The sequence below is a fragment of the Balaenoptera musculus genome, chromosome 2 (assembly GCF_009873245.2).
Source record: "Balaenoptera musculus isolate JJ_BM4_2016_0621 chromosome 2, mBalMus1.pri.v3, whole genome shotgun sequence".
Taxonomy (NCBI): Eukaryota; Metazoa; Chordata; class Mammalia; order Artiodactyla; family Balaenopteridae; genus Balaenoptera; species Balaenoptera musculus.
In genome coordinates, this window is record NC_045786.1 from 3,155,346 (window position 1) to 3,179,741 (window position 24,396).

The 24,396-nt window shown below is 37.6% G+C and overlaps 1 protein-coding gene across 4 annotated transcripts in view; it reads left to right on the plus strand.

Moving 5' to 3' along the window:
* The window catches only part of ZEB1 (zinc finger E-box binding homeobox 1), a 195,530-nt gene that overhangs the window by 140,494 nt on the left and 30,640 nt on the right, over positions 1–24,396 (plus strand). The window contains exons 3-4 of one of the 4 annotated variants that reach the window (XM_036841614.1): positions 5,737–5,799; positions 13,085–13,246. In XM_036841614.1, coding sequence (XP_036697509.1) covers positions 5,737–5,799; positions 13,085–13,246 — 225 coding nt within the window. The remainder of the gene's footprint in view (positions 1–5,736; positions 5,800–13,084; positions 13,247–24,396) is intronic. The other 3 variants (XM_036841615.1, XM_036841616.1, XM_036841617.1) reach the window with 3 other exon arrangements.

Here is a 24,396-nt window from a genome sequence, read left to right on the forward strand (position 1 = left end):
CTATACCAATTTGTTCAGATTCCATATATGAGTTAATATATGATATTTGTTTTTCTCTTTCTGACTTGCTCTATAGATTTGAATGTTACATGCTTTTCACAGTCTACTTAGAATCAGTATTTTACCACTCCAAGTGAAATATAGAAACCTTGCACCCACTGGGTCCCTTTACCCTCCTTCCTTTATGTTGTAGTTGTCATATGTAGTTGTCATTTCTCATGTTCTCCTTCATTCCTGACATTTCAAGTTTCCCTCTAATATCATTTCCCCTTCTTTGTGAAGATCTCCTTCTAGCAGTTCTTCTAGATGAGGTCTCCTGTCAACGAACTCTGCTAGATTTCTTTTATCTAAGAATCTCTTTATTTTACCTCCAGTTCTGAAGTATATTTTCACTGGATATAGAATTTAGGGTTGAGACGCTTTTCTTTCTTTTAGCACTTTAAAAATGTTCCACTTCCTTATGGAATCCTTAACTTCTAATGATAAATTTGCTGTCTTTTGAATCATTCTTCCCTTTATAGTCATGTTACATTTTCTCTCTTTTCAAGATTTTTTTAAATTTTAGTTTTCAGAGTTTGACTCATGATCTGGGCCTGGATTTGGGGGGCTTTACCCTATTTGAGATTCAGTTAACCTCTTGAATCTATTAATTTGTGTCTTTTGTTAAATTTGGGATTTTTTAGACATTATTTTTTCAAATATTTTTTTCTGTGTCATTCTCTTTCTGGGACTTAAGCGACATGAAAGATATTTTATTACTATCCTACACATCTCAAGACTCTTTATTTTTTAATCATTTACTCTCTGTTTTTCAGATGAGATAATTTTTTTTCATTGATCTATCATCAAGTTCACTGATCTTTCCTCTTTCATCTCCATTTTGCTATTGAGCCTATCGAGTGTTTTTTTTTTTACATTTTTGTCACTGTAATTTTAGTTCTAAAGTTTCCTTTTGATTCTTTTTTATATCTTCTATTTGCTGATGAGTGTTTGCTGAGACTTTCTATCTTTCCACTCTTTTCAGGAGTGTTCACCCTTACTTCTTGGAACACCTTTACGGTAGCTGGCTTACAGTCTTTGTCCTATAATTTCAACATCTGTGTCATCTCAGTGTTGCCATTTTTGATCACCTTTTCCCACAGGCACTGCGATTTTCCTGGTTCTTTGTATGCCAGGTAATTTTGGATTGTATCCTGGACATTTTGAGTATTGTCTTATGAGACTCTTGTTGTTATTTAAATCCTGTGGAGAATTTTTGTATTTTTGGTTTAGCAGGCAATTCAGTGTATCAGGCTGTAAGTTCCAAGCAGCTTTCTGTGGGTTGTGGTCCCAACATCAGTTCAGTTTTCAAGCCTTTGCAGTGCTTTTCAGATCTGTGCCATGCAGTGGCCAGTCTGGGACATGAGTAGTGATCTTATCCCACACTTCAGTTCTCAGAGTCTGTGGTCAGATCCACATGTGAGAAGCTTGGGATGCACCCTGGAGCTCACAGACAGCTTTGTGTGGTCTCTCCCCCACGCCCCTCCCTCTCCACGGTCTCCTCAGTATTTCCAGTTCCTTGGGACTCCCCTGTTCAGTCTTCTGTCCAAAAACCTGGGACTTTGTTGCTGTACCTGATGCATACTTCCTGCAACTATGACTGCGAGAAGACGGGCTGCAAGAAGACGGGGAGGAGGAACTCAGTGGACATTTGTGCACCCTCTTCAGGCTCTGGTCCTCTGACTGGAGAAGAAGGTCCCTTTCCTTTGGAGTTTTAGGTACCCTTAGGCCCCTGCTGTCACCATGGCCTCTCCCACCACCGTGGAATGACCTGGGGGCTGGGACACAAGACAAAAGAGGGAAAAATGCATATTTCTCCCTTCTTTGAGCCCCTTCCTGCTCCCTGAGCCTAAAGTAGAGGGCTTTCTTAGCACGCTCTTCCATGCCTCAGTGTTGACGTCCAGCTTTTGGGCCTCCCTGAACCCAGGCTGGGGCGGGAGGGGTCACTTTCAGCTCAGTGGCCCAGTCTTCCTCCCCTGCCTGCCTTCCTGCTGTGGTTCACCTTCCAGAGGCTTCACACTGCCCCTGCCTGCATTCCCCCAGGTGCTTTAGCTGCATCCAGTGGGACACACAGGTGGTTTATCTCCATCTTAACCAAAGCTGACCCCAGGTATATTTTTTTTTTACCATTGTCTAAGTTAACAGGTATTCATGGAGGTTGTGAGTTATATTCACTGTGACATTGATGGGCAGTTATACCAAAAATATATTAATACATATGTAGAACCTAAAGGATATTAGAAGGGAAGATGGCACTGTCTGGAAACATTCTGAAAAAGTACATAATGAAACAAATGTTTCACCCCTAAATAAAGTTTGAATACTAATACTATACTATACCATACCATACCATACCATACCATACCATACCATACTATACTGTATTATCGGCGTTTGCTTTTTGGATAGTATTCCTGTAATAGGAACAGTGGGGTGGGGATAGCAGAGAGCAGGGTCAGGGAAGACGTACAAAATGAGAGACATATGAACTGATCTTTAAAGAGTCAGATTAGTAGAAGTTACTCAGATGAATAGGTAACAGCATTCTTGCAGAGAAAACAGCTTGAGAAGAGGCAGGTATAAATGTGCGTGGCATATGTGGATGTGTGTCATCAAGGAAGAGACAAAAGCAGGAAAGGAAAATCTGATTCAGTTAGCCACTTACTGTGCCTTATTAGCCATTGCTACAAAGTGTTCCCACAGAAACATGTGAAATGGTTAGAAACACCCTGGTATGAATTTCAGAAATGCAAGGTTTAGGATTTAGAACATGTGTTAAATAATGAGTCCTGTACTTTGAACTGTTGTATCTTGCCATTGATAGTAAGCTTCTGGATTTTTAATTAAAATCAATTGCATTTGTCATTCTTATCTTTACTTGCTAGGAATTTCATCCTTTGGCAAAATGAACAAGTGCTGTCTATTTTGATCTAAATGTGTGCTATTTGCCTTTGACTTTTTTTAAACTAAGCTTTCAGTTTTGAAATAATTATAGATTCACAAATAATTCACAGTTTTAGATTTACAAATAATACAGAGAGCCTTTGTACCTTTTACCCAGTTTCCCCCAATGGTAACATCTTTTAAAACTGTAGTGCAGTATCATAACCAGGATATTAACGTTGACATAGGCGAGATACAGAGCATTCCATCACCACAGGGCTCCCTACTTGCCTTCAAACAACCCACCCTCTCCTCCCCTCCGCCCCATCCTTAACCCCTGGTAAACACTAAGCTGTTCTCCATTTTTGTAACTTTGTCGTTTCAATCATGTTATGTAAGTGGAATCATACAGTACGTAACCTTTTGGATTGGCTTTTTTCACTCTCCGTAATTTCTTGGAGATTCACTGAAGTTGTATGTATCAGTAGTTTGTTCCTTTTTGTTGCTGAGTAGTATTTTATGACTTATTGCAGCTATATTTTACCATTATTTAAAAAACTAAAGTCTTGTTACTCAGGAGTTTTTCCTTTATATATCTGCTTTGGAATTTAGACTAAAAGCCAAAGCCTCAGGAGCATTTTAGTTTTCCTCCTAAGTTGCATTTAGGTGGGTCAATCATAATGTGTTGACATTATTAAGTCTTACAGGAGCAAAAGTCATATATAGAAGTAGATTCAACTACTTTACCCCTCATATATTTCTTAAAACTAGAAGTAAGCTCAGAACACGTGAGGGAGAACGCTGCTTGAGAAATATTTAGAACAGCCGCTGTTCCAAGACACCCTCGTGCTGGTCCCTGGACGGGGCGGGGAGGGGCCTGCCCCAGGTAGCGGTCTGCAGTGAGAGGAGTGTGCCCACCTTACAGCCCAGCATCAGCACCGTTTCTGTTTTCATTAGTTGACATGGTTTTAGTTATTGAACCGAAACTCCAGCCCCAGTAATGAGGGAAAGAATGGATCCTTCCGGGTTTCAAATTGTGGTAAGTGAGTGTGGGACCAGATTCTGACATATGCCGCATGCTCATCTAAGCAGCCTAGATTTTATTCCAGCAGAAGGAATGAAGAAGTGAATAATTTAACTGAATCGCACAGTGTTTAAATTAGCTATAATAATAACTGTAAGTAGTAAAATTAATAAGGTCCAAAATACCATTTTAAACTTTAGTATCAGTGTTATCTTCCACCTTAGCAAGTCATAACTCTGCCTGCTTTGATTTTCATTTGAGGAGAAATAGAGAATGCACATATGCAATAATAAGTACCTGTATTACTATCATATAATTGCCCACTTGGCACACTGTTTTAGTTTAAGTAGATGCTTTGGAGGAAGAGGAAAAAAAGACATTAGAGATTTTCAGACACTTAGCAAATACTAGTGTTTATCCTACAGTATTGTTAACACTTGACCAGGGATTTTTAAATTGTCATTTTGCTGATGGCAAATACAAAATGAGAATTCTTCGGCAGAAGTTAATCTCATCATTATCCACTTTAGACAGTGTTTTTTATATGCTGATCTAAAGAGGTTTGTGCATATTTTAACTATTTTTCACATAATGATCATCTTTAAGTAGTAACATAAAAGTTAATGAGTATAGAAAATCCGCTGAAAAAATCCACCCGATAATCCAAGACACTTAAGGAAATACATGCTTTAATGTGAGCACAGATTTTACTTGATTAGTGCTCTATTTCTCAATTCAATTATCAAACTTAGGGGAAATCTAAATCAAGATTTTTGACTGACATATTCAATGGGATTGATTGGAGTGCAGATAACTACACAATGTTTTAATATGACTAAGTCTTCTGATCATAATTATGATATATACTCTGAAAGCAGTTTTTAACTTACCTTGTGTATGTGCACAGGTTCTTAATAAACTATTTATTTAATGAATAAAATGTACCTAAGTATATAAAGCATACTTTCTGCTTGCCTAAATAATGTGCATATTTACTCTGATCTTATGAGTTCATTACAAACATATATAGGTGGCAGAGACAGATAATAGACAACTAAAATGTTTATTAGTACCACTATTATCACTTATTACTACTTATCAGTAGTTAGAATAATAAATACAGTGAAAGAAAAAGTATAGTCCATAGGTGTTTGCTCTGGGCACACTGCAGTTTGGTCCAGACTGCTTTCTGGTTGTCCAGGACTCCGTCTAGTGAGAGGAGCCAAGGTGGAGTAGAAAGTAGGCTTTAGAGCCATTCAGACCTGCATTCAAGTTCCGCTTCCCCCACCCAATAACCGTGTGTCCTTAGGCAGGTTGTTTAACCTCTTAAAGCCTCATGTTTTCGTGGGATTTTTTAATTTCTAAAAAGGTAGTTATGAAGATTAAAGGAAATGAGTTGATAAGGCATCTAGTACAGTGCCCAGTACGTAGCAATTTGTGCTTCGGGAAGGAGATGCAAAAAGGAATCCTACTGCCTGTAGGTAGGGCTCCTCTCCTTAAAAAAAAAAAAGCTAAAATCCTAGTATGCTTATAATTCTAAGACATGTATGCGTTCAGAATTATATATACATCTTCACTTATTTTGCTTCACTAAAATCTCTCTCTGAGTTTTGTAAAACTATCTGCTTAATTTCTTTAAAAAGCTTTTCCTTACTAGGAGATATTACTATAATTATAAAAGGGAAAAAATCCAAATCAAATATCATCTGAAAGTTTCCTTTTCAGATATCTAGAAGTTAAAGTGTTGGTGAGAGGTGGATCTATTTTAATGCTTTGTTCTTTGATTTTAGCAGGAAAGGAAGGACAAGAAATCCTGGGGCCTGAAGCTCGGGCAGATGAAGTGGGAGGTGCAGGTAACTCTTGCCTTTTTCACGCACGCTGTCGTCCTTGAACAGGCCTTTTGTGTCACTGGTTTCTGCATCTGTGAGTCCTGGATTTAGTCTGTTTCCTACTCTTTATCTTGCCCCCTTTAAATGTTTAAGTACCTAGGCGTGTGGGACATTGTATGAAAAGTTAGCTGTTTGTATTCTTTAAATACAGTGTAAGCTCACAGATTCATGTAATACAGCAGATTTCCATCCATAAGGATGACAAGTATAATCTACAGATAATCCCCAAAATAAGTATTTGAATGATAATTTAAACTTCTATCAAATTTTTTAACCATAGTTATAGAAATACAGATCTAACTATTCTGAGTTTCATTATTAGTTACCAGGATCTACATTGAATTGCCCACAAGACAAAAAGCAGAGAAAAATAAGCAGATATAATCGGTTATCTAGAAACCAGATGAGAATCATGAATACTGATGAGTGAACATGTCACAGCAAACAAGAGAATAAACATTTTTCTTGTAATTACTGTGACTGAAAAAGGCCAAAATGAAGTTGAATTATAGTAAACAAGGAAATTTGCTTCTAGGTGACTAAAAGTACATACTCCCTGAGACTTAAGGCTATTCCTCTGTAATGGATTCAAATCAGATTTAAGAAGCAAAAGAGTAAGTGCAAATCTTAAATCCAGATCTTATATATGATAAGAGTGGGCACTTATTATTGTGTCTCATAAGTCAGTCTTAGAATGTAAACTTCAAAAGTAAATTCCAAATTATTAAAACATTTCCTCAAAATTCTGTACTTAAAAGTAGCATAACTGTATTCTGTATATACAACCATAGATTAGATATTTCTATCATATAGTTTTAATTAAATTTTGGTTTATTTCTTTGGTTTAACGTTTACAGTTTTTTTCTTTGCAGTACATTTTAGGAGTGTCCCACAGAGCCTTATAAATTACCTCGTGTTGTGTAAGATGGGTGTGTTTTTTAGCAATGCGTCAAAATAGATTCGCGTCTATAATATAAGCGTCAGCCCTCCCGTCCTTGTCAGTTCTGTAAAACAAAGAGCAGGTCTTTGTACTGTTACTGAAGGTGCAGTCCAAATTAACTAAATAATACTGGAATGTGTGATAATTTACGGTGCCTGTAGCCAAAGATTTTGTATTCTGCCTTGAATATGGTTATGTTGAACTTGCATGAATAATGTATTCAGGTATGCTTGTTACCAAATATTTGTCAGGCTAACTTACACATTATATAAAATATTTAAACGAGGTATTTGTTATTAGTAAAATAGTGTTAATGAACACAAAAGAATGCTGTTTATTACTCTTTGATTTAATGTTAAAATTTGGTGACTTACATTACCAGAGTAATATAAGTTATTCTGTAAAAGATCGTTTGCCCTTTTAGGCAAAATGCCAGCAAAAAAGACATTTCCAGTTCCAAGTTTACAGTACTGTACCTCACAATTTGCTCTTCACTATGAAAATGAATGAATTCTTTCAGTTAGAAGTACTGAGTAATACATAATTTCCCTCCCCCCGCCAAAACAGTCACATGTGGAAGATACAGTCACCGTGTATCAGCCAGAGCTGCCACTGAAACTCAGGACCCTCTGCCATAAGACGATGAGTCCTGTGCACTATTTCCTTGGAACATGGGGAGTTAGGAGTAGACAGACATTTAGTGAAACCCCGATGAGTGCAGTTTTCAGCAAAGAAGGATGGAAATTAGACGTTTGAGACTTTTCAGCAGTTAAACTTTAAAATTATGTTTTGCCTTTGCTTTTGTTAGTTCCCTGACTTCTAGGGAATAATGTGCGGACAGAGTCAACAAAAACCTGGCACAAAGGTCACCATCATTAGTTTAGAACTTTGTCAGCTTCTTTCTATAGCTGACTTCCTTCTGCAGTTCACGAAGTGAAGAGAACTGTGGTCTCAGCTTAGTATTCACAGAGTGAAAAATGCACCCCAAACATCCTTCGTTCTTCTAAGCATCCCTTCTTTGTTTATATAACTGATACTTGTGCAGTTTTAAAATTGGAGGATAAAGGTTGGATACTTTATTCTGATGGGAGTGAAATACTGATGGCCACGTTAAAAATGTTATATAGTCTTTACACTAAACACTTGTCTCTCTATCCTTGCTTTCTCTAATTTGCGATGATAACCCTGTAATTCTGCACTTCGTCAAATGATTATAGTCCTGTAATTCTATACTTCGACAATTAGCTCTGAGTTTTGTCACACCTGAAAGAAAACCAAATTATCATTATGTGTTTCTCTGTGTTTGCTCATCTCTTTAATGTTTAAACACATAAGTTTATCAGTCTTAGGACGAGGAATTTTGCTTTATAATTGACCTTTTCACAACATGCACTTCCCAACACTTTAAATTTTATGGGTAAAACTGTGGAATGTCTGGTCTTAGCTTGAAATTGGCTTGGTAAATGCAGGTTCGTGGAGACAGTGTACTTTAGTTGGAAAGAGGCCAGAATTTGAAAGCAGACCCCCAATACTGAATCATCTGCTCCAATTTAATGTTCACCTTGCCAGGACTGCTTTGAGGAAAATAGATAACAATTACATAGTACTTACTGCGTGCCTGGTACAATACTAAGCACATACTGTAGTAATTCATTTAATTCTCACAACTACCCTAAGAGGTACTGTTATTATTCTCCAGATGTTATATTATACAAATGGATCATGTATTACTTCCCAAGTTTCTGATGGACATATAAAATTCTTCATTTTAAGTGTAAGTACAGTTGACCCTTGAACAACACGGGTTTGAACAGTGCAGGTCCACTTATATGCAGATTTTCTCAGTTAGTAAATACTGTGGTGCCGCACAGTCTGGGGTTGGCTGAGTCCGAGGACGCAGAACCGTGTATACAGAGGGCCGACTCTAAGTTACACGCGGACTGTGGACTGCATGGAGGGTCGGCAGCCGTAACCCGCCCCGGGTGGTTCAGGGGTCAACTGTACTTACAGCCTAATCTCTGGCATATTAAAAATGACATTTCTAACACCACTCTTATATTTGAAATCCATAGAAATTTAATACCATTCATTTTTAAAATATGAATAAGCCCTTCTTTAAGAGTCAGAAATGTTATATCATAATGTTTACCCCTTGAACTCATATTTCCATTCTACATAGCCCATAGAATTTGATGCTAACATAGTGTATATTTCCTGTTCGAAGATATTTTTGATCAACTCTCATTTCTTTGCAAGAAAAACATGTATAGAAATTGAAATCTAAGTTTCTCTTAAGTTCCCAGGAACGATACAGCTCTTAAGATTAAAAAAAAATTATGGATTGATTTATCCTATGATTATTAGCACTACATAGTTGATCACAACATACATGACAAATTGTAATAAATACGGTTGACCCTTGAACAACATGGGGACTGGGGCGCCGACCCTCTGCCCAGAGTCCACACATAACTGGGAGTTAGCGCTCCCGTGACGCAGCCCCTCCTTACACAGGACCCCTCTGTGGCCGCGGTTCCATACCCGTGGCTGCAACCGACCATGGATGGTGTAGAACTATAGTATTTACTATATTGAAAAAACCCAGTATAAGTGGACCTGTGCAGTTCAAACCTGTGTTGTTCAAGGGTCAACTACTTATTAAAGAAAAATGTTACTGGAAATGAGATTAAAGGAGCTGAAGTATTCTTCAATTAGCCCATATATCAGTAGTTTAATGTTGCTTATTCTAGAAGAAGTGTTCAGTATTAATTCTGTTTCCTTTTTTTCTTTAGCACTGAGATAACCTTATTCTCATAAAAAGGTGAAATACATTTTTGTTATAAATGATTTATTCGATTCTTTACAGACTATCTATCAATAAAAATATTTTAATGTCTTGTCAACTGACAGTTCTATTAAATGCTCCTTCAGTTTTGTTGAAAGCAAAAAATGGAAAGCCACCTAGTTTGCTAAAGGATTTGTTTCCCAGTCACCAGAATCATTCACTCTCTCATTTCCTGGGACATACGCCAAAAGGCTTTACCAATACTTACTTGTCAAACAACTAATGATATCTGTTTTGGCTTTTGTTACTTTTTTCCCCTCACTTTGAGGCACCTTGTTTAATATATTCAGAAATGGTTGGAGATATTGAAATACTGCTAATTTTAGTACCTTCTGTCAGTACATTTTTTTAATAAAATCCTTTTATTTTAACATGTGAATTAACTATTTTGATCCAATACCTTAGAGCTATAAACTTAGTTCATTCAATTTCTGGAAAATTTGTACTTAATAACCTTACTAGTAAAACCAGTTATCACTGTTAGACCAATCAGCCAAATCAGACTTTCTGTCAGAAAAAAAAGGGTGTCTTCATTTTTCTAATTAAAATAAATGTGTCGATATACATTTTAAGGGATTTTATAAAATATTTTCTATGAAAAATATGTTATAAATAATGAGGAATATATAAAGTATAAATAAATACATCTTTAAAATAGATTATTCAATAATGAGATTAAGATTATTTAGATCTAATCGTTATGCTTTATAAAAATCTTGGTCTCCAAATGGGTACCTTTACAACCAGTGTATAGATAAACTTATAACTTACTGAAGATGCAAGGTTTGTGTATAAAATACAGATTACGTATATAATTCTGAAAAACATATACTATTTAAAACCCCATCATACCATCATCTAGCATATATATAGTTACTAGGCTATAGAAAATATAAACATTTTAAAAGTGGAGACTATTTAACTGAAATAAATATTTTGTAATATAATCTGATAAAAATATTTTTAAGTAACTTGTCAAATCTATATTTCTGTATAGGAAATCACATAAAATATAAAAAATCACATAAAAATTCACATAAAAATTTCATTCATGAGTTTAATCTAGTTTAACTTGAAAATTTGAAGTTACATTGAGAAGACCTAATAACACAGATTTGTACTGCTTTAGTTATTCAGAAGTGCTTATTGTTCTAGCTAATGACAGATCTTAGGAAGGGTTTTCGAGAATACTCTTTGCTCTCACCAGCCTCCTGAAGAGCAGTGAATTTTTTAATAATAGGGAATGAAACAGGTGAGATCATTAAAGGAAAATTACTCTCACTCCCTCTGGATATATTATATAGCTGAGTTCAGAGCTTTGTAACTAGGGCCAAAATAATCCCCATTTCAATTGCCATACTTTACCCCTGATAGAAATCCATGTAAACAGGAAAGGCTGGACACCTAGAGTGCTCTTATGTTGCCCTGATTGATCAACAAAGAAGGTTTTCCCCAATCGGTATTTTGAATCGTTTTCCTTCGGCAACCTGGAGGGTTTTACACTCCGAGGCAACGCACTGTATTAACGTAAGGGATGGAGGGGGAGGGATCTGCCTCTTTGAAGTTAGAGCAAAGGACTGTGAAAAGCAGGGGTAGAAAGAAGAACCTTCAGGATTCTAGGAAGGGCCGTGCATGGAAGCTGAGGATCTGGAAGTAGATTCCGTTTAAACCAACAGTACCGGCTTCCCTTTGAAAGAGCCTTTTCCTCCCCCCTGGATCAAGTAACCCTGGTTTGGTGACTACAGGCATCAACTAAAAACTACAGTTCTCAGTACAGTTACCATTGAACAACACAGGGCTTAGAGGCACCTGACCCTCCCCGCAGTGGAAAATCTGTATGTAATTTACAGCCAGCCCTTCCAACACGAGGTTCCTCTGTGTCCACAGTTCCACATCCACGGATTCAACCAACCACACTCATGTAGTACTATAGTATTTACTACTGAAAAAATCCGAGTATAAGTGGACCCACACAGTTCAAACCCATGTTGTCCAGGGGTCAGCTGTGTATAGCAGATACTAAATAATGGATAGCTATTGGCTGCATTTAAGAGGAGGAAAAAATGACTAGTCGTCATGATGACTATGTCATCGGCTCTAAGTTTGTAAATAGCAGCCACCCTGAGGAGTTGGGTTACTACTCCTGTGCAAGATTGCTTTGGTAACTGTCGAACAAAAGGATGCCCTTACATCACCATTTTAATTTTTTTTCATTAATTTATTTAATTTATTCATTTTTGGCTGTGCTGTGTCTTCGTTGCTGCGCAAGGGCTTTCTCTAGTTGAGGCGAGCGGGGGCTACTCTTTGTTGCGGTGCGCGGGCTTCTCACTGCGGTGGCTTCTCTTGTTGTGGAGCACGGGCTCTAGGTGCACGGGCTCAGTAGTTGTGGCTCGCGGGCTCGGTAGTTGTGGCTTGCGGGCTCTAGAGCGCAGGCTCTGTAGTTGTGGCGCATGGGCTTAGTTGCTCCGCAGCATGTGGGATCTTCCCGGACTCGGGCTCGAACCCGTGTCCCCTGCATTGGCAGGCGGGTTCTTAACGCCTGCACCACCAGGGAAGTCCCACCATTTTAAGCACCAGTTGAGTCTGCTGCTTTATAAATTTAGAACTGAGTTCAGTCTGAAGTGTGTGAAGAGGTCAGCCGTGAGACACCCGGGGGCCACCCTGACCCAGGACAGTTAGCGGCAGCGTGGAGCAGACCCTTCTCCAGGAGGAAAAGGACAGGAACCCCAGGATACCAGTCCTGCTCTGCAAACGCGGCAACGCTCTGGGCTGCCTTCTCCAAGTGAAGACATGCTGTTATGCTCGGAACCTTCTGACTCGGGGAAAAATGCCCCTCCTTCACCCACAGTTACACATTTACTGAGGCAGAAACAGAAAGAATAGCCCTGCCTGTATCTGAATACTAGGGTAGATAGGAAGCAATTTTATCAATTTAATACTCTGACTCTTATTAGAAGTCTTTCCAACTGTAGGGAACTATTAAAGCTATTTTCTGAGAATCACATACTGAACTGAACTTCAGAGCAGTTTGTTATTCAGAGAATGGTTCAAATTTCAAGCACAACTCCAACTAAATATGAACAGTAGGTTGCTAGGAAGGACTGAGGTTTGAGAACTACATTTTTCTCTTTTCCTGTTTTCCTTGCTTTATCATTGATTCAGAAACTAAGGATTCAGCCAACCTTCTCTGTGTCTTGTTCATCAGTAAAATGGAATAGAAGTACAACCCTAAAGCTTAAAAGGGATATTGTGACAATGTCAAGACTTTTATAACATCTTAAACTTATGAAATGTACTTCTTAAGATTATAACAGAACTAGTAAATTTTTTAATGTTCCGTAAATACTTCCTGCAAATTCAAGAACTATCATTTATTCTCTCAAGATAAACAATTTCTTATTTAGGAAAACTATATAACAACTTGGTGGTGAAATTGGTTTTTATAGAGTATGCATTTCTTTTAGTAAAAGATGATGAATGCGACTCAGATGCAGAAAATGAACAAAACCATGATCCTAACGTTGAAGAGTTCCTGCAGCAACAAGACACTGCAGTCATCTACCCCGAGGCGCCCGAGGAGGACCAGAGGCAGGGCACGCCGGAGGCCAGCGGGCACGATGAAAACGGTAACAAGCTTCACGGCCGCTTTGTCCTCATCTCCAAAGGATTATTGCTTCCATTACTCTATGTGGGAACCCACTCTACTAGAGGGAACATTTTTGAAAACCGAAATTTATTGCAGGTGGCCGTAGAGAGGGATCTCTTTAATCAGTGGAACATTGTCCATGGTAACAGTATAGCATTGTATCAGTGGCCTCTCGTGTATAGTGTGTGATGCCACCACATGTGGAACGCGTAGGGCAGTGCCTGGACATTGATTTCCATTCACTTACATGGTAGCAAGTAGTAGAAATGGGAACTAGGATGACCCTTACTGCCCTTTGATTATTCGCCACTGTCCTGGCAAGAAAAGCATGGTGGTCTGGTTCAAAACATACTAATTTGGAGACAGATGGTTTTCCTGTATCTACTTTGGTCCTCTCTGATACGAACAGCCAGTATATAAAGAGTGGTAAAATACAATAATAATGCGTTCATACTCTCCTGAAAAGAAATATGCTGTCATTCTGCCTTCCATGCACTAGAAACAGATGAAAATATTCCTGTAAGAAATTTTACACAGTATCTGTACCAAGAACTAGGAAGATACTTGGAATGTTTGAGGATATTTGAAGTATTAAGATCCTAAATCTGGTTTGGTTTTTCCAGGGTTCCCAGTTTAATGGATAGATTTAGCTTAATAGCCCAATAATCAACTTTTTAAAAGACTTCTTAGAGCAGTTTTACATTTAGAACAAAATTGTACAGAGGTGCAGAGATTTCCTATATTCCCCCTGCCCCACACATGCATAGCCTCCCCATTATCAACATCACTCACCAGAGCGGTACTTTTTTTTTTTTTAACCAAGGATGAACCTACATTGACACGTCATAATCACTCAAAGACCCTAATTTGCATTAGGGTTCACTCTTGGTGTTGTACATTCTGTGGGTTTCGACAAATGTACAATGACATGTGTCCATCATTATAATGTCATACAGAGTATTTTCACTGCCCTAAAAGTCCTCTGTGCTCTGCCTATTCATCCTCCCCTCCTCCTTGCCCTAGCAACCACTGATGTTTTTATGTCTCCATAGTTTTGCCTTATCCAGAATGTCTTATAGTTGGAGTCATATAGTATATAGTCATATAACCTTTTCAAATTGGCTTCTTTCACTTACTTATGCATTCAACTTTCCTCTGTGTTTTTTCATGGATTGATAACTCATTTCTTATAAATGTTGAATGATATTCCATAGTCTGGATGTACTGCATTTTATTTATCCATTCACCTACTGAAGGACACCTTGGTTGCTTCCAAGTTTTGGCAGTTATGAATAAAGCTGCTATAAACATTCATGCACAGATTTTGGTCTGGAAATAAGTTTTCAGCTCCTTTGGGTAAATACCAAGGTGCACAATTGCTGGATTATATGATAAGAGTATGTTTAGTTCTAGAGGAAACTGCCAAACTATTCATCCAGAGTGGCTGTACCATTTTTCATTCCACCAGCAATGAATGAGAGTTCCTATTGCTCCACATCATGGCCAGTATTTCATGTTCTCAGTGTTCCCGATTTCGCCCATTCTGATAGTGTTTAGTGGTATCTTGCTGTTTTATTTGTATTTCCCTAATGAAATAATTATGTGCAGCATCTTTTCACAGTTAATTTGTCATCTGTATATCTTCTTTGATGAGGTGACAAAGTCCTTGGCCCATTTTTTAAATTTTTTAATTTTATATTGGAGTTAGTTGATTTACAATGTTGTGTTAGCTTCAGGTGTACAGCAAAGTTAGTTAGTTATACATATACATATCTATTCTTTTTCAGATTCTTTTCCCATATAGGTCATTGCAGAGTATTGAGTAGAGTCCGCTGTGCTATGCAGTAGGTCCTTGTTGGTTGTCTATTTTATATACAGTAGTGTGCACATGTGAATCCCAATCTCCTCATTTATCCCGCCCCCGCCTTTCCCCTTTGGTAACCGTAAGTTGTTTTCAAAGTCTGTGAGGTCTGTTTCTGTTTTGTAAATAAGTTCATTTGTACTGTTTTTTAGATTCCACATATAAATGATATCCTTTGATATTTATCTTTCTCTAACTTACTTAGTATGATAATCTCTAGATCCATCCATGTTGCCACACATGGCATTATTGCATTCTTTTTTATGGCTGAGTAATATTCCATTGCGTATATATACCTATATATAATACACCACATCATCTTTATCCATTCCTCTGTCGATGGACACTTAGGTTGCTTCCATTCCTGGCGATTGTAAATAGTGCTTGCAGTGAACATTGGGGTGCATGTACCTTTTTGAAAGTATGATTTTCTATGGATATATGCCCAGGTGATGGATCGCTGAATCATATGGTAGCTCTATTTTTAGTTTTTTAAGGGACCTCCATACTGTTCTCCATAGTGGCTGTATCAGTTTACATTCCCACCAACAGTGCAAGAGGGTTCCCTTTTCTCCACATCCTCTCCAGCATTTACTGTTTGTAGATTTTTTGATGATGGCCATTCTGACCGGTGTTACCTCACTGTAGTTTTGATTCTCATTTCTCTAATAATTAGTGATGTGGAGCATCTTTTCATGTGCTTTTTGGCCATCTGTGTGTCTTCTTTGGAGAAATGTATATTTAGACCTACTGCCCATTTTTTTGATTGGGTTGTTTTTTCGATATCGAGCTGCATGAACTGTTTGTATGTTCTGGAGATTAAACCCTTGTCATTCGCTTCATTTGCAAATATTTTCTCCCATTCTGTGGGTTGTCTTCATTTTGTTATGGTTTCTCTTTTGCTGTGCAAAAGCTTTTAAGTTTAATTAGGTCCCATTTGTTTATTTTGTTTTTATTTTCATTACTCTAGGAGGTGGATCCAAAAAGGTATTACTGCAATTTATGTCAAACAGTGTTCTGCCTATGTTTTTCTCTAAGAGATTTATAGTATCCAGTCTTACATTTAGGTTTTTAATCAATTTCGAGTTTATTTTTGTGTATGCTGTTAGAGAATGTTCTAATTTCATGCTTTTACACGTAGCTCTCCACTTTTCCCAGCACCATTTATTAAAGAGACTGTCTTTTCTCCATTGTATATTCTTGCCTCCTTTGTCATAGATTAATCGACCACAGGTGTGTGGGTTTATTTCTGGGCTTTCTATCCTGTTCCATTGATCTGTATTTCTGTCTTTGTGCCAGTACCATACTGTTTTGATGACTGTAGCTTTATATTATAGTCTGAAGTCAGTCAGCCTGATTCCTCCAGCAGCTCTGTTTTTCTTTCCCAAGATTGCTTTGGCTATTCAGGGTCTTTTGTGTTTCCATACAGATTTTAAGGTTTTTGTTCTAGATCTGCAGAAAATGCCATGAGTTATTTGATCAGGATTGCATTGAATCTGTAGATTGCCTTGGGTAGTATAGTCATTTTGACAATATTGATTCTTCCAATCCAAGAATATGGTATATCTTTCCATCTGTTTGTGTCATCTTCAATTTCTTTCATCAGCATCTTGTAGTTTTCAGAGTACAGGTCTTTTGCCTCCTCAGGTAGGTTTATTCCTAGGTATTTTATTCTTTTTTGATGCATGGTATTCTTTTGTGATAAATGGTATTGTTTCCTTAATTTCTTTTTCTGATCTTTTGCTGTTAGTGTATAGGAATGCAACAGATTTCTCTGTATTAATTTTGTGTCCTGCAACTTTACTGAATCCATTGACGAACTCCAGTAGTTTTCTGGTAGCATCTTTAGGATTTTCTATGTATAGTATCATGTCATCTGCAAACAGTGACAGTTTTACTTCTTCCTTTCCAACTTGGATTCCTGCTATTTTTTTTCTTCTCTGATTGCTATGGCTAAGACTTCCAAAACTATATTGAATAGAAGTGGCGAGAGTGGACGTCCTTGTCTTGTTCCTGATCTTAGAGGAAATGCTTTCAGCATTTCACCACTGAGTATAATGTTAGCTGTGGGTTTGTCATATATGGCCTTTATTATGTTGAGGTATATTCCGTCTATGCCCACTTTCTGGAGAGTTTTTATCTTAAATGAGTGTTGAAATTTTGTCAAAAGATTTTTCTGTTGAGATGATCATATGGTTTTTTTCCTTCAATTTGTTAATGTGGTGTATCACACTGAATGATTGTGGGTACTGAAAAATCCTTGCATCCCTGGGATAAATCCCACTTGATCATGGTGCATGATTCTTTTAATGTATTGTTGGATTCTGTTTGCCAGTATTCTGTTGAGGATTTTTGCATCTGTGTTCATCTGTGAGATTGGCCTGTAATTTTCTTTTCTTGTGGTATCTTTGTCTGGTTTTGGTATCACGGTGATGGTGACCTCATAGAATGAATTTGGAGTATCCTTCGTCTGCAATTTTTGAAATAGTTTCAGAAGGATAGGTTGTACTCTTCTCTAAATGTTTGATAGAATTCCCCTGTGAAGCTATCTGGTCCTGGACTTTTGTTCATTGGAATTTTTAATCACAGTTTCAGTTCAGTGCTTGTGATTATTGTTCATATTTTCAGTTCTTCCTTGTTCATTTGGGGAGGTTGTTACCTTTCTAAGAATTTGTCCATTTCTTCTAGGTTGTCCATTTATTGGCATACAGTTGCTTGTAAGTAGTCTCTTAAGATCCTCTGTATTTCTGTGGTGTCCATTGTAACTTATCCTTTTTCATTTCTGATTTTATTGATTTGAGCCCTCTCCCTTTTTTTCTCGATGAGTCTGTCTAAAGGTTTATCTATTTTGTTTATCTTTTCAAAGAGCCAGCTTTTAGTTTCATTGATCTTTTCTAATGTTTTCTTCATCTCTATTTCATTTATTTCTGCTCTGATCTTTATGATTTCTTTCCTCCTGCTAACTTTGGGTTTTGTTTGTTCTTATTTCTCTAGTTGCTTTAGGTGTAAGGTTAGGTTGTTTATTTGGGATTTTTCTTGTTTCCTGAGATGAGACTATATTGCTATAAACTTCCCTCTTTAGAACTGCTTTTGCTGCACCCCTTAGGTTTTGGATCATCATGTTTTGACTGTCATTTGCCTCTAGGTATTTTTTTATTTTCTCTTTGCTTTCTTAGTGACTCATTGGTTGTTTAGTAGCGTATTGTTTAGCCTCCACGTTTGTGTTTTTTTCAGTTTTTTTTTGTTGTTGTTGATTTCTAATCTCCTAGCGTTGTGGTCAGAAAATATGCTTGATAAGATTTCAGTTTTCTTAAATTTATCAAAGGTTGCTTTATGGCCCAGAATGTGATCTATCCTGGAGAATGTTCCATGTGCACTTGAAAAGAATGTGTATTCTGCCGCTTTTGGACAGAATGCTATATGAATATCAATCAAGTCCATCTGACCTAATGTGTCATATAAGGCCTGTGTTTCCTTTATAGATTTTCTGTCTCGATGATCTGTCCATTGATGTAAGTGGGATGTTAAAGTCCTCCATTATTATTGTGTTACTGTTGATTTCTCCTTTTATGGCTGTTAGCATTTGCCTTATATATTGAGGTGCTCCTATGTTGGGTGCATAAATATTTACAATTGTTATATCTTCTTCTCGGATTGATCCCTTGATCATTATGTAGTGTCCTTCTTTGTCTTTTGTAACAGTCGTCATTTTAAAGTCTATTTGGTCTGATATGAGTACTGCTACTCCAGCTTTCTTTTGATTTCCATTTGCATGGAATACCTTTTTCCATCCCCTCACTTTCAGTCTGTATGTGTCCCTAGGTCTGAAGTGGGTCTTTTGTAGACAGCATATATATGGGTCTTGTCTTTGTATCTGTTCAGCCAGTCTTTTGGTTGGAGCATTTTAATCCATTTACATTTAAGGTAATTACTGATATGTATGTTCTTATTGCTGTTTTGTTAATTTGGGGGATGGTTGTTTTTGTAGATTTGGGCATTTATTGTCTGCAGATTTTTTGATGACAGCCATTCTGACTAGTGTGAGGTGATACCTCATTGTAGTTTTGATTTGCATTTCTCTAATAATTGGTGATGTTGAGCATCTGTTCATGTGCTTTTTAGCCATCTTTATGTCTTCTTTGGAGAAATGTCTATTTAGATCTTCCACCCATTTTTTGATTGAGTTGTTTTTTGATATTGAGCTGCATGAGCTGTTTGTTGGGTGGGTTATTTTTGTAGGTCTTTTTTCTTCCCTTCCTCTTTTGTCCTCTTGTGATTTGATGACTATGTTTAGTGTTGTGTTTGGATTCCTTTTTTCTTTTCTGTGTGTGTATCTATAAGTAGATTCTTGGTTTGCGGTTACCATGAGGTTTTGATACAGCAGTCTATATATGTATATACAAGATTGTTTTAAGTTGCTGGTCTCAATTTCAAATGCATTTCCAATATCCTGCATTGCACTCTCCTCTTCTCATGATTGCTGGTTTTGACAGCATATTTGTGAGTGGATGATTTCCTACCTTTACTGTATGTTTGCCTTGACCAGTCAGCTTTCACATTCATAATTTTCTTGTTTTCTCTCATGGGCTTTTCTTTTCTGCCTAGAGCAGTTTCTTTAGCATTTGTTGTAAAGCTGGTTTGGTGGTGCCATATTCTGTTAGCTTTTCCTTGTCTGTAAAGCTTTTGATTTCTCCATAGAATCTGAACAAGAGCCTTGCTGAGTATTCTTGGTTGTAGGTTTTTCCCTTTCACCACTTAAATATATCCTGCCACTCCATTCTGGCCTGCAGAGTTTCTGCAGAAATACCAGCTGATAACCTTGTGGGGATTCCCTTGTATGTTATTTGTTGCTTTTCCCTTGTTGCTTTTGACATTTTCTCTTTATCATTCATTTTTGTCAAGTTGATTAATATGTCTCAGCATATTTCTCCTTGGCTTTATCCTTTATGGGACTCTCTGCACTTCCTGGACTTAGGTGACTGTTTCCTTTCCCATGTTAAGGAAGTTTTCAGCTATTATCTCTTCAAATACTTTCTCAGGCCCTTTGTCTCTCTCTTCTCCTTCTAGGACCCCTATAATGCAAATGTTGGTGCGTTTAATGTTGTCCCAGAGGTCTCGTAGGCTGTCTTCATTTCTTTTCATTCTTTTTTCTTTATTCTGTTCTGCAGCACTGATTTCCACCATTCTGTCTTCAGCTCACTTATCCATCCTTCTGCATCATTTATTCTGCTATTGATTCTTTCTGGTGTATTTTTCATTTCAGTTATTGTATTGTTCAACTCGTTTGTTTTTTAAATCTTCTAGCTCTTTGTTAAACGTTTCTTGTATCTTCTTGGTCTGCGCCTCCATTCTTTTTCCGAGATCTTGGATCATCTTTACTATCATTACTGTGAATTCGTTTTCAGGTAGATTGTCTATCACTTCATGTAATTGTTGTTTCGGGGTTTTATATTGTTCCTTCATCTGGAATGTATTCCTCTGCCATCTCATGTTGTCTCACTTTCTGTGTTTGAGGTCCCACAGACTGCAGGATTGTAGTTCCTCTTGGTTCTGGTGTCTGCCCCCTGATGGGTGAGGCCGGTCATGGGGCTTGTGCAGGCTTCCTGGTGGGAGGGACTGGTGCCTGCCCACTGGTGGGTGGAGCTGGGTCTTGTCCCTCTGGTGGGCAGGACTGTGTCAAGGAGTGTGTTTAGAGGTGGCTGTGGCTTGGCTCAGGATGACTTTAGGCAGCCTGTCTGCTGATGGGTGGGGCTGTGTTCCTGCCCTGCGGGTTGTTTGGCCTGAGGCATGCCAGCACTGGAACCTAAGGGCTGTTGGGTGGGGCCAGGTCTTGGTGTCAAAATGGCGGCCTCCAGGACAGCTCATGCCAATGAGTACCCCCCAGTACCTCTGCCACCAGTGTCCTTTTACCCACAGTGAGCCACAGCCACCCCTCACCTCCCCAGCAGACCCCTCCAAGACCAGCAGGTAGGTCTTGCCCAGGGTCCTATGAAGTCACTGCTCTTTCCCATGTCCCAGCTCACACAGGACCTTATTTGTGCCCTCCAAGAGTGGTGCTTCTGTTCCCCCCAGTCCTGTGGAGTTCCTGCAGTCAAGCCCCACTGGCCTTCAAAGCCAAATTATCTGGGGGCTTCTCCTACCAATGCAAGACCTCCAGACTGGGGAGCCTGACATGGGGCTCAGAACTCTCACTCTTGTGAGAGAACCTCTGTGATATAATTATTTTCTAGTTTGTGGGTCAAACTAGAAAATAATTAGTATGGGATTTGATTGTATCACGAATGTGCCCCTTCTACCATCTCGTTGTGGCTTTGTCTTTGGAAGTAGAATTATCTTTTTTGGTAGGTTCCAGACCTTTTTTGTTGATGGTTGTTCAACAGTTAGTTGTGATTTTGGTGTCTTCGTGAGAGGCGGTGAGCTCAGGTCCTTCTACTCCACCACCTTGTCCTCCAGGTTTACTTTAATCTCAGGTATGTATTCTTGAACTCAGTAGTTCCAGTGGTGATTTCCTGATTCTCCGTCATGAAGTTGGAGGAGGAGGAAGGGGGCTATGATTTGGCCCATTTTTTAAATTAAATTATTTGATTTCTTAGCAGTGAGTTTTAAGAATTCTTTGTATATTTTGGATACTAGTCCTTTTTCAGATGTGTCGTTTGCAAATAGTTTTCCCAGTCCATGGCTTATCTTCTAAGTCTCTTCTAGTTCTCTTGTTATTGTCTTTCATGGAACAGAACTTTTTCATTTAATGAAGTCCAGCTTATCAAGTATCTCTTTCATGGCTCATGCCTTTGGTATCTAAACTGGCATTACCATACCCAAGGTCACATAGGTTTTCTTCTGTTGTCGTCTGTGATCCATTTTGAGTTTTGTAAAGGGTGTAAGGTCTGTGTTTACTTTTTTTTTTTTTTTTTTTGGTATGTGGATGTCCAGTTGCCTTTGCTGTTTGGGCTGTCTGTTCTGTTCCACTGACCCATTTGTCTGTTCTCTCGCCAACACCACACTTTCTTGATTATTATAGCTATATAGTAAGCCTTGAAGTCAGATAGTGTTGGTCTCCCAACGTTATTCTTCACCTTCAATGTTATGTTGCCTCTTCTGGGTCTCTTGCCTCTCCATATAAATTTAGAATGTCTGTCATTATCCATAAAATAACTTGATTGGGATTACACTGACTCTGTAGATCTAGTTGGGGAGAAGTGACATCTTGACAATATTGAGTCAATATTGAGTATCCATGACCGTGGAATATCTCTCCATTTATTTAGTTCTTTGATTTTATTCATCAGACTTTTGTACTTTTCCTCAAATAAATCTTATAATTTGTTAGATTTGTGCCTAAGTATTTTTGGTGCTAGTGTAAATGGTGTTGTATCAATCAACTTTTAAATTTTTGAAGGAAATCGAGAAGGATGGTACAGAAAACAAAACAGATTCCATTGTGAAGAGTCAACTGTACCTTCCTTAAATCAGGAATCAGCTATGCAAAAGAGCAGAAAGAGAAGTTTCACTCCAGAATAGATAGGATTTCTGCAACTAATTTGGTGACAAAGGAAAAAGAAGTAGGGTGCTCTAGGAATTGTTTCCTGCAGTGTGGCAAAAGGACACGTTTCTGAAAACTGTAAGTAATTACCCCTGGGGACACTGCATTTCAGCTTAATGATATGCGTTCTGTTGATCTGTTTGCATATTTGCAGAGTCCGTAGTTATTGGCATTATAATCCTGTAGGGCCTTAGTTTTCTACTTTTGTTTCTTGGTATTTTTTTCTCTTAAAGAAAATGTGTTAACATTTCACCTGAAAAAGCAGTAGCTTACAATAAATATGAAAGGGAAATAGAACATTTTAAATGCAGATGTGTATAACTATGTAAAATTTTTATGTAACAAAGAGGATTTCAGAAAGTATCAGTGAAAGAAAATAATGAAAACTAAAGAAACGTTCCATTGCATAGATCAAATAAGGTTAAACTTTGTAAAGTCCATTGTTACAAATCAATGCAGTAAAATCCCATAAAAATTGAGGCCTTAACTGTTCTGAAATAGTAAAACATTTTTTGTTCTCTTTGTCTAATTATTATTCAATATGTTTTTAATTCAGGAATTCATTACTTTTAGGTATATAATGTAATTTAACTGCTAATACAGTATTTCACAGTAGATTTTCTGTCACACCAGCAACATCTGTTTACATAGAAAAAGTGATTATCTTCAGAAGCACTTAGGTTTTTAGTGTTTTAATAGATTAAACATACCGTCCTGCATGTCATAAGTTGTAAACAGGGAAACTTTACTCCAACAGATGGATTTATCACAAATTCTGGTTCAGTGGGGAACAAATCAAGGAAATTTTTCACAGGTTTTATATCAGTCTGCCTACTAAAGGAAGTTTAAGATACAGAAATTTAAAATGTTTTTTAAATAAGTATATTCATGGTCACAGATACATAAAGAAATTATGGTTCAAAAAATGGTCAGATATAGGTTGGATTTTTTAGTAGTACTGAATTGCTACCATAAGTTTATTATAGGAATTCTAAAAAGAAACATTTTTTTCCCTTACATGACAAGTCTTCATTGCTAAAAAGTGAGTTTTTAAAAAATAATAGTCCAGTATTTTTTAAAACAGAAACAAAAATTCTAACTTTTAAACCTGTTCATTCTATAACTTATGATGTCAAATATTTAATTTTTTTCATTGTTTTATATGCAATTGGCCTAAAAGAATAAATTCATATCTCATACGTGTGAGAACATCCAATAGATACTGATTCATGAGTATGAACATTCAATAGATACTGATTTATGAAAAGAACTTGCTAGTTAAGTATGAGAAACTTGTCATTTTATGGAATTATTAGTATTTTGTTTACTGATTGGAAGGATTAATCATGAAGGTAAAGAAGAAAATAGAATGTAATGCAAGCAGACCGCTTATGACCCAGGAGTACAAGGAGCTTGAATCATGGAATCACACTGTGACTGTGGTACTGATGACCAAACACCTGTAATGGTGGACTCTGACGTTAGCCGCTGAGACCAGTAGGATAAACAGACGGTCTGGCAAGGAGAGTGTCCCAAATGTTGGTTTCCCACTTGTCTGTACAAACAGGAAATTGATACTAGACAAAATATTATAACTTGATTTCCCCCCCAAAATGTCCTCATGTGGCTACTCTAGTCCCCAAAGAAGGGGGTCATGCCAGAGTCATCACCAAGAGAAAACTCTGGTTCCAGGTGCCTTGCTAGCTGATAACAACAACAAAAAAAAACA